The following is a 13,807-nucleotide window of genomic DNA, read 5'->3' on the forward strand; positions in this document are numbered from 1 at the left end:
CTTGGATAGGTTGATAAAGCAAGAAATGCATCAAAGCAATGGAAACTGTGTGAAGTATGTGGCAAAGTTGGTTGTAGGTTAAGGGTGTAGGAGAATGTTTTGGATCACATTTAATGGTCATGTCTTTATTGTTATAGGTGAAGGCTATTTAGGGTATGGAGAAATCAACTAAAATAGGCCCAAGGGTTCTCAAATATTCAATCCCCAAGACTATATATGCTCTTTCAACTTAGCTTCAATTAACTTATCTAGACCTATAACTTGTAAAATAAAGTAAGGTTTTGGATGAAAATATCATTTTGAGTTTCTGGATTTTAACTTGATATGAAACTATTAGGAATTGCATCTGGTGGAAAGTCAATACCCTATTTACCAAATTTTCAAAATTAGATTGGTATTGTAAAACAAAACCATATTATCTTAACTTAAACAATTGAGTTTGATGGTTTTCATAGGTCGAGAGGTCAAAGCATAATTTAATAGACCTAAAAAAGTGTTCTAATCAATTAATTGTTGATTTCAAAAATCCACTCATACTATCCAAGAGAATTACCTTTCGTATTAAAATAAATCATGGTTAAACTATTTTCTAAAAGAATGTTTTTATAAGCAAACAAAATTGTTTTGTTTAAAATAACCACTCTAAAGGACCAGTTCCATAAAAAATCCCTAGCTCAATATTGGGGGTTCAAAAAGAGTTATGTGAGTTGTTGTTATCATTGCGAAATAGGAGAAATAGGCGGCTTTGTTAAGTTTAATGTTATTAAAATAAGGTAGATGGAACAACTATATAAGTTTAGTACGCAGAGTGTGAGGTTTGGGGAAAAGAGAGTGAGGGTGGTGATGGTTGAGTGAATAAGTGAACAATGAGTATACTTACACTTATGTGGGTAAGGAAAGTGGTATATGAAATAATGGGAAATAGGTTGTTATGACAATATTTTCAGGGCTAGTAGGTTTCAAAGGTGAGGAATAAATACCTGTAAAACCCCTATTAAGTGATGAAAACGTTGACACGACAACAAACTATTGAGTCACGGGAGATGGGAGTGATGCAAATTTAGCTTCTATGTGGTCATCAATACTATTATCCAATTTATCGAACTACATAGAGAGATTCTGATTATTTTTTTTCAACTGACCCAACCGCACAGAGATGTCTTCGTTGTTGGTTTTCATGACTGTTTCAAGGTTGTTGCTATGGTTCTGCTTTATGGGCTCATCAAGACGCTAATTTGTGACTTGAAGAGAACCATCAAGGTCTTTTGGGGTAAATTTTGTAGATTTAAGAGACATTAGAAAGAAGATGAAAACAACTATGATTAAGGATTCTACAACGACCACTAATTATGGCTAAGACTGAGATTAAGAAAGAGTAAAAAATAAAAGAAAATTTTAAAATCTAAATTTCATAGCCATTAACGAACCACAATAAACTTTTAAATAAGGAAAACATCCCTAATGAATCTGTAGCAGTTACTAAGCCAGACCCATTTGGAGGAATTAAAAGAAAATTACAATAATAATAAAATAAAAGTTAATAATTATTGGGCATGTTTGGGTTCCTTTCACTATATTTCTCAATCTTCATCATTCACATTATTTTATTGTTTATAACTAACTGTCAGTTTTTATCTTTGTTATATTTTAGAATTTATTTTTGGTTATTGATGTGTAAGTTCATAATGTACTTTATACATATAATGTATAAGTTATTATTATCAAAGTTCACATTGATATATTGTTTATGTTATTTCAATGAAGTTGGGAATATACACGTAAACATATATTGTTTAGGTGATTGTTACAACATTGCGAAAATTAGGTTTTAGATGTTTAAGTTATGTTTTGAGCTCATAAAATTTTATATATTTTTTATTGTTGTATATAATGTGTAATTTATCGTTTTTCATTGGAACTTTAGGATATATGACCATTGATAGTCCTTAGACTTCAAGTAAATTAAAAATTTTGGCACCAAATTAGAGGTGGATAGATTTTTCTTGGATAACTTTTTTTTTTTTGTTTTGTTTTATTATTCCTAACAAATTTTGATTAAATTGATCTTATATATGTTTATAGGTAAATAGAATATTTTAATCCTTTACATCACAATAATGATGTTGTTTCCTTAGATAAAGATAATAACACTTTATCACATGGCCCGACCTAAATTATAGAAATTCACAAAAATAAAAGTAAGGGTATAAAGATGATGATAACTCTTTTATTTACATTCATAATTTAAAAAAAAGGTCAATCTTTTGGACTAGGTCGTTGATTCTAATCAAATTTACTATACTCTTTTGTTATTTAAGGTTGATTTGAATGAATTAGGTCAACTCATTGGACAAAGTGGAGTAAATTTGAGGACGTTTATTGGACTCAGTTTTTTCGGATAGTTCCAATCAGTTTTTCACATTGAAGTTCAAAACGTAAAACTAAAATATTGGTCAATTACCACCATGTTGTTTGGGAAGACATATAGGTAAATATTAACGTAAAATATATTTTTCATTATTATATGTAACTAATCTATTTGTATTAACACATATATCTGTATTTGCACAATGTTACAAAATACATACTAAGTAGTTTAGAAAGAATTTTTTTTGTCTAATAGCAACTGGTAAAAGGCTTTATGCTTTTAGATCAAGCCTGTCAACAAGAAATATTAGGGACATAGACTATAATTTTAATCTGACTCCTCTAGGTCAATGTGCATAGTTTATCCAACCATACTAGTGGAAATTTTTTGTATCTGGTCATGAAGACAAGAATTTTCTGATATTATTTTCTTCTTATTTGTCCATTTTTAGTTGTGTCTTATTCATATACATCTTTTTATTAATGTAAAATTTGAGTAAGGAAAATCAAAAAATGAGCATATAGTCTTAACTTAAATATAGGATTTCACAAAAGGAATAAGTTGTTGTTATTATTGTGAAATAGGCGGCTTAGTTGAGTTTAATGTTATTAAAGTAAGGTAGATGGAACAACTATATAAGTTTAGTGTGCAAAGTGTGACGTTTGGGGAAAAGAGAGTGGGGGTGGTGATGGTTAAGTGAATAAGTGAATAATGAGTATACTTACCCTTATGTGGGTAAGGGAAGTGGATATTGGTATATGAAATAGTGGGAAATAGTTGGTTATGACAATATTTTCAGGGCTAGTAGGTTTCAAAGGTGAGGAATATATACCCGTAAAACGCCTGTTATGTGATGAAAACGTTGACACGACAACTTACTATTGAGTCATGAGAGATGGGAGTGATGCAAATTTAGATTCTATGTGGTCATCAATATTATTATCCAATTTATTGAACTACATTGAGAGATTATGAGTGTTGTTTTCCAACTAACCCAACTGCGCATAGATGTCTTTGTTGTTGGTTTTCATGGCTGTTTCAAGGTTGTTGCTATGGTTCTGCTTGATGGGCTCTCATTAAGACGCTAGTTTGTGACTTGAAAAGAATCATCAAGGTATTTTGGGGTAAAATTTGTAGATTTAAGAGACATTAGGAAGAAGATGAAAACACCAATGATTAAGAATTCTACAACGACCACTAATTATGGCTAAGAATGTGACTAAGAAAGAGTAAAAAATAAAAGAAAAATTTAAAATCTAAATTTCCTATCCATTATAGAACCACAATACACTTTTAAATAGGAAAACATCCCTAATGAATCTGTAGCAGTTATTAGGCCAGACCCATTTGAAAAAATTAAAAGACAATTACAATAATAATAAAATAAAAGTTAATAATTATTGAGCATGTTTTGCTTCCTTTCACTATATTTTTCAGTCTTCATCATTCACATTAGTTTATTATTTATAACTAACTGTCAATTTTCATCTTTGTTATATTTTAGAATTTATTTTAGGTTATTGATGTGTAAGTTCATAATGTACTTTATCTTACTATATATAAATCAAAAGTTATCATGATGGTAACCTTAGCCACATGTCAACTCAATAGTAAATCTAAGCAAAAACACTAATTCTAATTTTACTAATTTTGTTGGAAACCCACCAAAACCTATGATGAATTTCTATCAATCTTGATGAACAAGATTGTTATCACCACACGATAACAATGAAAAGAGAAAAGAAATTTAAAGAAGAAAGGATATTAGGGTTTCTGCAGAGTAACTCTCTGCCCATAAAATATGGAAAACTTTGTTATTCACTTGCAACTGCAAATTCTGTGAATACAACCTTTTGACTTGATTACAAAATAATGAGGGTTACTCCCTATTTATAGATTTAGGTTAGCTTTCTCCCTAAGCCAAAACCCAAAATTATAATAGCCCAAAATACCTATTTTGGAACTAAATCAAATCAAATCTATTTTAAATCTAAATTAAATCTATTTAGATCTTAAATAAATCTGTGTGTAACAAACTGTTTCCACACTTCTAAACAAAATCAAATCTTTTCGACACAGGGAATTATAATTTAATACACCCTCTAATTCATTGTGTCTAAGCTACCTATGTTCATCACATCTCTTAGTCTTCTGAACACTTCGCCTTTCACTCCCTTCGTCATGATATCTCCAATCTGATTCTCTGTTCTGCAGTGTTCCAACTTCACCTTCTATGGTGACCATCAGCAACATCTCTTCTTCTTCTTCTTCTTCTTCTTCTTCTTCTTCTTCTTCTTCTTCTTCTTCTTCTTCTTCTTCTTGTTCTTGCAAACTTTGCATCACTTACTTGATTCTTATTCTTTTCTGGACACTTTGTAGAATATTGACAATACTTCTGACGATTGAAACACTGAATGTGACTCTTGTTAGGCTTTCGACCACCACCTCTTCCTCTACCAGTAACACCACCTCTTTGGTTACCTTGGTATGAGGGATTTCTCTGATTTGACCAGCTTCCTTCTTACTGATTTTGACCAATCGAATTGCTTTAGCCACCTCTACCTTTATTTCCATTCCAGGTTCCCTTGCCTTTGTTTGCCAAATGAGCCTGCAAAGCCACATCACTCTTCGACTTGCTTGCCGCTCTTTCAGCCATTCGTTGTTTATGAGATTCAAGCGTCCCTTGAAGCTTTTTCTTTGTCAATTTCGACAAATCCTTTGACTCTTCTGTGGCTATCGAACTTAGGGGCCAAAGACCTCAAGATCTTTGAAAGAATAGCTCTTGTTGTTAAAGTTTCTCCATATATCTTGATTTGACTCACTAGTTTCGTAACCCTAGCAAAGAAATCAATTATGCTTTCACTATCTTCCATCTGAAGTAATTGATACGTTCTCTTGTGAGTTTGTAACCTCGCCTCTTTCACCTTCTCCGCGCCTCCAAAGGGTTTTTCAAGAATCTCCCAAGCTTCTTTTGCAGATTCAGAATCCCTAACCTTTTTCGAAGTTGTCTGGACTCAGACATTAATGAATTATAAAAAGTTCTTTATAACTTTTCTTCTTCAATTTTTCATGTTCTTTCTTTTCTTCTTCTGAAGTGTCTTCTTCAAGCTCTTCTACTCCATCCTTTATAAGATCCCAAAGACCTTGACACCTCAATAGAACTTTCATCCGGTTGCACCAATTCTCATAGTTATCTACTTTCAGAATTGGTAGACTTGCTGGATAATTTCCATTCCCATAACTCACTACCATCGTGATTTTCTTCTTCTTCCCTTGATCGATAAACCAGAGCTCTTGATACCAGATGTTGGAAACCCACCAAAACCTATGATGAATTTCTTTCAATCTTGATGAACAAGATTGTTATCACGATACGATAACAACGAAAGGAGAAAAGAAATTTAAAGAAAAAAAGAGATTAGGGTTTCTGCAGAGTAACTCTCCGCCCACAAACTGTGGAAAACTTTGTTATTCATTTGCAACTGCAAATTCTGTGAATACAACCTTTTGATTTGATTACAAAATAATGAGTGTTACTCCCTATTTATAGATTTAGGTTAGCTTTCTCCCTAAGCCAAAGCCCAAAACTATAATAGCCCAAAACTATAATAGCCCAAAATACCTATTTTGGAACTAAATCAAATCTAATCTATTTTAAGTCTAAATTAAATCTATCTAGATCTAAAACAAATCTATGTGTAACAAACTGTTTCCACACTTCTAAACAAAATCAAATCTTTTTGACACAAAGAATTATAATTTAACAAATTTGACCCTCATAAATAAATAATAATTATAATAATAATAATAACAAAAATAGTAATAAATATATAATACATATAATAAGTAATAATTTAAATAATAAATAATTTATTATTTAATAATTGACACAATATTAATAATTAAAAAATAACGCTTATTGATACTACCCTATGAAGCACCGATACTTCAAAATCCCTGTCGTATCGTATCCGATACGCTCCAATACGCCGATACACTTCGATACGCTGCCGATACGTATCGAAGGAGTATCCAAATTTTTATTTAAAAAAATAATAAAAAAAATCCGATACGGCTGCGACACGCTTCCGATACGTGATATTCAAATTTTTGCAGATTTTAATTTTTTTAATGACTCTTCATTTTTTTGTTTCTTTTTTAATAGTCATTGTTTATTTCCATATTTAATTCTTTCCTAATATTTTTATTCCAATAATTTTTTATATCAATTTTTAATATCTTATTTAATTAAATTCATCATGATTCATCATTATTCATCATTAGTTGGGACTTCCAATTAGGCATATTAGGCAATAGTTATACGTTATAAAAAAGTAATAGGCAATATCTATCTTAATAGACAATAACTATTAATAATAACTATCTTAGACAATAGCTATCTTAATAGACCATTCTTGTGCGTTACTATCAAGAAAGAAAACAAATAGGCAATATCTAAGTTTTCAATTCCAATAATATTGATCATTAGTGGCTATTTATATGACTAACATTTTCAAATATTCACCATCTCTCATCTCTCTCTTGCAACGTATCTCTTATGCTATTTTTTTCTACTTCTTCATACTTTTCCATTTTCCCCATTTTTGAAACACCAAAATGTCAACATCTTCCAAATCAAATTCAAAAATTCCAAATAAGTTTCTCTCTGAAAATATTTTACAAAATGATCACTGTCCTCTCTGGGGTTATGTCAGTATAACAAACAAGGGTACTAAAGGTTCAGAAGCAGGTGTAAATAAGGTATGGGTAAGTAACATTTGTCAAAAAGAGTTTACAAGTTCTTACTCTAGAGTAAAAAATTATTTGCTAAGAATTTATGGAACTGGAATTTCTGTGTGTCCTAGTGTAAATGAAGAATATTTGTCTGAGTTACTATCTATTGTAGAACTAGCTAGCAATAGAGTGAAACCTAAACATGTTCCATTACCCACTGAAAAAAGGCAAGAGGGTCCTTCTTTGAAGAGGAGGAAAAATAGTTCATTGGAAAAATCTTTTAATTTAAGTGAAAGAGAGACTCTAAGAGCTCTCATAGCCAGAATGTTTTATTCTGCCAGATTGCCTTTTAACCTTGCAAGAAATCCTTATTATGTGAATTCTTATTTATTTGCTGCAAATCATAATTTATCTGGTTTCCTCCCCCTGGATATAATGCATTAAGGACAACTCTTTTACAACAAGAGAAAACACATGTTGAGAGATTGCTTAAGCCCATTAAATCAACTTGGAATTCAAAAGGGGTTAGCATTGTTTCTCATGGATGGACAGATTGTCAAAGAAGACCTTTAATAAATTTTATGGTCATAAGTAAAGGGGGTCCTGTATTCTTGAAAGCTATGGATACTTCAGGTGAAATTAAGAGTAAACACTATATAGCTGATATGATGGCTGGAGTTATACAAGAAGTAGGGGAAGAAAATGTGATCCAAGTTATAACAGATAATGCTCCTGTATGCAAAGCTGCAGGAATGATCATTGAAAGTTCATGTCCGAAAGTTTTTTGGACTCCTTATATTGTGCACACATTAAATCTTGCATTGAAGAACATATGTGCTGCCAAAAATACTGAAAGAAATGAGGTAGTATGGACTGAATGTAATTGGATTACTCAGATTGCTGATGATGTTTCTTTTGTTAGAAATTTTATCATGAACCACTCTATGAGAAATGTCATTTTTAAACAATTCTCATCTTTCAAATTACTTGATGTTTTTGACACACGTTTTGCATCTGTCATTGTAATGTTAAGAAGATTTAAATTCTTGAAGCGTTCTTTGCAATCAATGGTTATTAGTGAAGAATGGAATTCTTATAGAGAGGATGACATGGGTAAGGCTCAAGCTACAAAAGGATTTATTTCGAATGATGTTTGGTGGGACAAATTGCATATATTATTGATTTTACAGAGCCTATTTATAATATGGTTAGAGTTTGTGATACCGATGAGTCCACACTTCATTTGGTATATGAGATGTGGGATTCTATGATAGAGAAGGTGAAGGCATCAATATATAGGCATGAAGGGAAAGATTTAAATGATACATCAATATCACCATTTTATAATGTTGTTTATTCGATACTAATTGATAGGTGGTCTAAGAATTGTACCCCTCTTCACTGTTTGGCTCACTATCTAAATCCAAGGTAAAATTAGCCAAAAATTTATTAGCTTTTCTATTATTATTTATTTTGTATCCTTTTGTAATTCATAAGTTGTGTATTAACATTTATTTAATTTATAGGTATTATAGTGATGAATGGCTTCGTGAGGATCCAAATAGAGTTTCTCCACACGAGGATGAAGAGATATGTACACAAAGAAATAATTGTTTTCGAAAATTGTTTACAACGGTTGAGGAAAGAAAAAAGGTTAAAATTGAATATGCTAATTTCTCATCAAAATCAAATAGTTTTGATTCTTTTTACTCTATTGAAGATAGATGGGTATTAGACCCCAAATCTTGGCGGGTTATGCATGGTTCTCCCGCTCCTCTTTTTCAAAAGCTTGTCTTGAAGCTTCTTGTGCAACCTAGCTCGTCATCTTGTTGTGAAATAAATTGGAGTACCTATTCATTCATCCACTCTTTAAAAAGAAACAAATTGAATCCTAAAAGAGTTGAAGACTTGGTTTATGTGCATACAAATTTGAGGTTGTTGGGTAGGAAATGTGAAGAATACAAAGAAGGGAGTACTAAGATGTGGGACATTGGTGGAGATGCATGGGAAAGTTTTGATGGTGTTGGAACTCTTGAAGTTGCATCATTGTCTCTTGATGATGGCGAAGGAGGAGACGACATTGATACTATACCAATATCTTAGATTAGATTTAATATTTTTTAGTAATATAGTTATGTATTGAAAGTTCTATTATGAGTTTGGTTTTGTTAAACTATAATTTAAATAAATATTTTGTTTTAATTTTTATATGCGTATCTTAAACCTATCGTATCTTGTATTATTCAATTAGTAACGTATCGCCGTATCGGATACGTATCGTATCCGATACTCGTATCGTATCCGTGCTTCATTGATACTACCTTACAAATAAATAATATTATAATAATAGTAAATATAGTAATTATAATTAAAATAATATAATAAAGTATTTAGCCACCACTATTAATAATAACAATAATGAAATATAATTCTTTTTAAATCTTTTGTCTTAATAGTTTTGTATAATATAATCTAGACAAATATTTAATAACGTTTACTCAATCAACGATACATATATTATATAAAACTTAAATAATATATTTTATAGAAATTATAATGTGATTAAATTAATAAAAATATTTTTAAAATATATTTTATATTGATAATAATGAATAAATAGTGATGCCCAAAATTAATTAATAAGTTGAAACCAATAGAAAATATAGATAATGAACAGTAAAGATAGTGAAAACTAAAAGACTCAAGTAGATAAAATATTATAAAATATTAATTTAAAAATTCTATTGATTGAATAAATATAGAAATATATCACATAAATATTTGATCGTTTTTTATTTCAATTCTGTTACTACTGCTATTGTTTAGTTACCATTCATTCGATTATTTTATTTAAATAAATATTTATTAATAAGCTATAATATGAAATGACGAATAGTAAGGATATTGAAAACTAAAACACTCAAGTAGATAAAATATCATAAAATATTAATTTAAAAATTCTATTAATTGAATAAATATAGAAATATATCATATAAATATTTGATATTTTTTTCTTTCAATTCTGTAACTGCTATTGTTTAATTACCATTCATTCAATTATTGTATTTAAATAAAAATTTATTAATAAGATATAATATTAAATGATTATAATTCACTTATTTATTTTTTTGTAGTCACTTTAATTAATCAAAACTAAATATTTGACTATATCATTTTAATTAGAAAGTAAATTATAAATTAAGATGAATATTTTCTCATTTAGTTTTTTATATAAATTTGGCATTTTTATGAATATAATAAAATAGTTACATGTTTCTATTCAAGTAATATATTTATTTTACTCAAATTTATCATATCATATATTAAGACATTAGTTTGCAATATATTTTAATATAAAAAAACAATTCAATTTTATAAATATTTCATAACTATTTAAACTTTATTTTCAATTATGTAACTGCTATGGTTTAATTACGATTATTCACTCATTTATTATATTATATAAAATTTAATTAATACATTATTATTTTTATTATTTGTTAATGTTCTATCCATATCCAAAATCATCGTGTATATAAATATGTGATAATGGTTTTGTTGAAGTTGGTATTTGTGTTTGTTAGAGTTTGTTTGAAGTCCCACATTGCTAAGGTTCCCGGACTGTTGGGTGTATAAATATGTGAGGGAAACCTCATCTCTTGAGCTAGCTTTTGAGGTTGAGATCCAAGCATATTTAACATGGTATCAGAGCCGGGTTAAGGACTGCAATGTGGGCATTTGACCCAGGCCTACACGCTAGGCGTGAGGGTGGGTGTTGAAGTTGGTATTTGTGTTTGTTAGAGTTTGTTTGAAGTCCCACATTGCTTAGGTTCCCGGACTGTTGGGTGTATAAATATGTGAGGACAACCTCACCTCTTGAGCTAGCTTTTGAGGTTGAGATCCAAGCATATTTAACATGGTATCAGAGCTGGGTTAAGGACTGCAATATGGGCGTTTGGCCCATGCCCACGCTAGGCGTGAGGGTGGGTGTTGAAGTTGGTATTTGTGAGTTTGTTTGAAGTCCCACAGTGCTTAGGTTCCCGAACTGTTGGGTGTATAAATATGTGAGGACAACCTCACCTCTTGAGCTAGCTTTTGAGGTTGAGATCCAAGCATATTTAACATGGTATCAGAGCTGGGTTAAGGACTGCAATGTGGGCGTTTGGCCCATGCCCATGCTAGGCGTGAGGGTGGGTGTTGAAGTTGGTATTTGTGAGTTTGTTTGAAGTCCCACATTGCTTAGGTTCCCGGACTGTTGGGTGTATAAATATGTGAGGGCAACCTCATCTCTTGAGCTAGCTTTTGAGGTTGAGATCCAAGCATATTTAACATGGTATCAGAGCCGGGTTAAGGACTGCAATGTGGGCATTTGACCCAGGCCTACACGCTAGGCGTGAGGGTGGGTGTTGAAGTTGGTATTTGTGTTTGTTAGAGTTTGTTTGAAGTCCCACATTGCTAAGGTTCCCGGACTGTTGGGTGTATAAATATGTGAGGGCAACCTCATCTCTTGAGCTAGCTTTTGAGCAACCTCATGTTAAATATGCTTGGATCTCAACCTCAAAAGCTAGCTCAGGAGATGAGGTTGCCCTCACATATTTATATGTCCAACAGTCCGGGAACCTAAGCAATGTGGGACTTCAAACAAACTCACAAATACCAACTTCAACACCCACCCTCACGCCTAGCATGGGCATGGGCCAAACACCCACATTGCAGTCCTTAACCCGACTCTGATACCTTGTTAAATATGCTTGGATCTCAACCTCAAAAGCTAGCTCAAAAGGTGAGGTTGTCCTCACATATTTATACACCCAACAGTCCGGGAACCTAAGCAATGTGGGACTTCAAACAAACTCACAAATACCAACTTCAACAACCATAACAATGTTTCGTAGCCCTAACAACATTTTGTTGCGGTTGTTTTCGCGTTCCCTTTTTAATTTACAATTGATGGTGTTTGTTTATTAAGGAGCATTGGAGCACTTTTATAGTTGAAGAGGATTTCAAGTTCATAGCTAGTAATGGATTAAATGCAGTTAGAATTCCAGTGGGTTGGTGGATAGCAAGTGACCCAACTCCACCATGGCCTTACGTTGGAGGTTCATTGCACTCACTAGACAGTGCTTTCTCATGGGCCCAGTAAGTCCATTAAGTATTTATAATCTTAGAAAAAGCTAAACTCTAAAATGCAAATATTTAAAATTTTATGTATATGCAGAAAATATGGATTGAAAATCATTATTGATCTTCATGCTGCACCTGGTTCTCAAAATGGTTTTCAACATAGCTCGACAAGAGACGGATCACAAGAATGGGGAAAATCAGATGAAAACATCCAACAAACAGTTGATGTTATAAGTTTCCTAACTGCAAGGTTAATATATATAGTATTTGCATAGAGCCATCCTTCAAACATGACAATATATTTGCACATTGTTTCATAAACCACGCGTTCTATATTTCAAATTATTTCAAATTGATGATTTACAACATGTGTTATAGGTATGCAAAAAGCCCTAGCCTATATGCAGTTGAGCTCTTAAACGAGCCACTGTCTCCTGGTGTGACACTAGAGATCTTGAACAAATATTATAAAGCTGGTTATGATGTGGTGCGGAAACACTCGAACACGGCTTATGTGGTTATGTCGAATATACTTGGACCATCAGAGCACAAGGAACTCTTTCCTCTTGCTAATGGTTTTACGCGGTCCGTGATTGATGTCCATTACTACAACATTTTTGATGATTCGTTCGAAAACATGACTGCCCAACAGAACATTGATTTTATTTACAACAACCGCTCATCAGATTTGAATTTTATTACAACATCATATGGTCCTCTTACTTTTGTTGGTAAGTTTTAAAATGATTCAATTTAATTCTCCATATGAATGTGTTAAAATTTGTGTCGGGTAAATAAAAATTCACCTTATTAAAATGAATCAATTTTGAATTTAAGGCGAATGGGTTTCTGATTGGCGAGTTAAGAATGCTACGAAAGAAGACTTCCAGAGATTTGGCAAGGCCCAAATTGATGTTTTCGGTCGAGCAACATTTGGTTGGGCTTACTGGGCTTTTAAGAATGCAAACCTGCATTGGAGCCTTGAGTGGATGATTAATAATGGTTACATAAAGCTTTAGAAAGCTGTTTCTATATCGCAAAATAATAAAGTTAGATTCAACTTAGTTTTGGGACTTGTAGTTCACTGTGGTTTTTTTTATAGGTTATTTGTGATCTACTTGGTGACAATATTGATCATACATATGTTAAGTCTCAGAGTTTATGTTCTTCATCCATAACAGAAGAAACAAATAGATTGTTTCATGAAGAAGATTGAAAATAGTGATCCTTACTAGAAATGTATAATTCGACTGTTAGAGAATGTGTCTAAATGCCTTTTCTTATCACGGATACAGATAGTATCTATGTGAAAAATATTTTACTTCTATAGACTAAGAATGGAACGATATTCACGGTTCAATTTTGTTATGGGGTGGAGGATACATTATGAATGTTAAATATGCTTGGGTCTCAACCTCAAAAGCTAGCTCAAGAGATGAGGTTGCCCTCTGTGGACCGTCCTTTCGGGCCATACCCCTCCGTGGGTGGGATACGTGAACTGACTCTTTTTTGTCGATCGGACGCTTTCGCGTCACTTTTGAAAAAGTTTACAGAGTCGCCACCGACCTTTTATTTTATCCA

At 31.9% G+C, this 13,807-nt stretch overlaps 2 protein-coding genes across 2 annotated transcripts; both read left to right on the plus strand.

Annotated features, from left to right (window-relative positions):
• The first annotated feature begins 7,722 nt into the window (after positions 1 to 7,722).
• LOC131642902 (uncharacterized) lies at positions 7,723 to 9,205 on the plus strand. Its single transcript, XM_058913065.1, has 3 exons — positions 7,723 to 8,215; positions 8,293 to 8,530; positions 8,629 to 9,205. Exons 1-3 carry the CDS (start codon positions 7,723 to 7,725, stop codon positions 9,203 to 9,205), a joined length of 1,308 nt encoding a protein of 435 aa, XP_058769048.1.
• Positions 9,206 to 12,053: 2,848 nt separating this feature from the next.
• LOC131642903 (glucan 1,3-beta-glucosidase-like) lies at positions 12,054 to 13,587 on the plus strand (the record flags this gene model as incomplete). Its single annotated transcript, XM_058913066.1, has 4 exons — positions 12,054 to 12,241; positions 12,321 to 12,476; positions 12,605 to 12,957; positions 13,064 to 13,587. Coding segments are annotated over 4 exons (879 nt in total), but the record flags the coding sequence as incomplete, so codon positions are not given.
• Positions 13,588 to 13,807: the final 220 nt, after the last annotated feature.

The sequence above is a fragment of the Vicia villosa genome, unplaced genomic scaffold (genome assembly GCF_029867415.1).
Source record: "Vicia villosa cultivar HV-30 ecotype Madison, WI unplaced genomic scaffold, Vvil1.0 ctg.006050F_1_1, whole genome shotgun sequence".
NCBI lineage: Eukaryota > Viridiplantae > Streptophyta > Magnoliopsida > Fabales > Fabaceae > Vicia > Vicia villosa.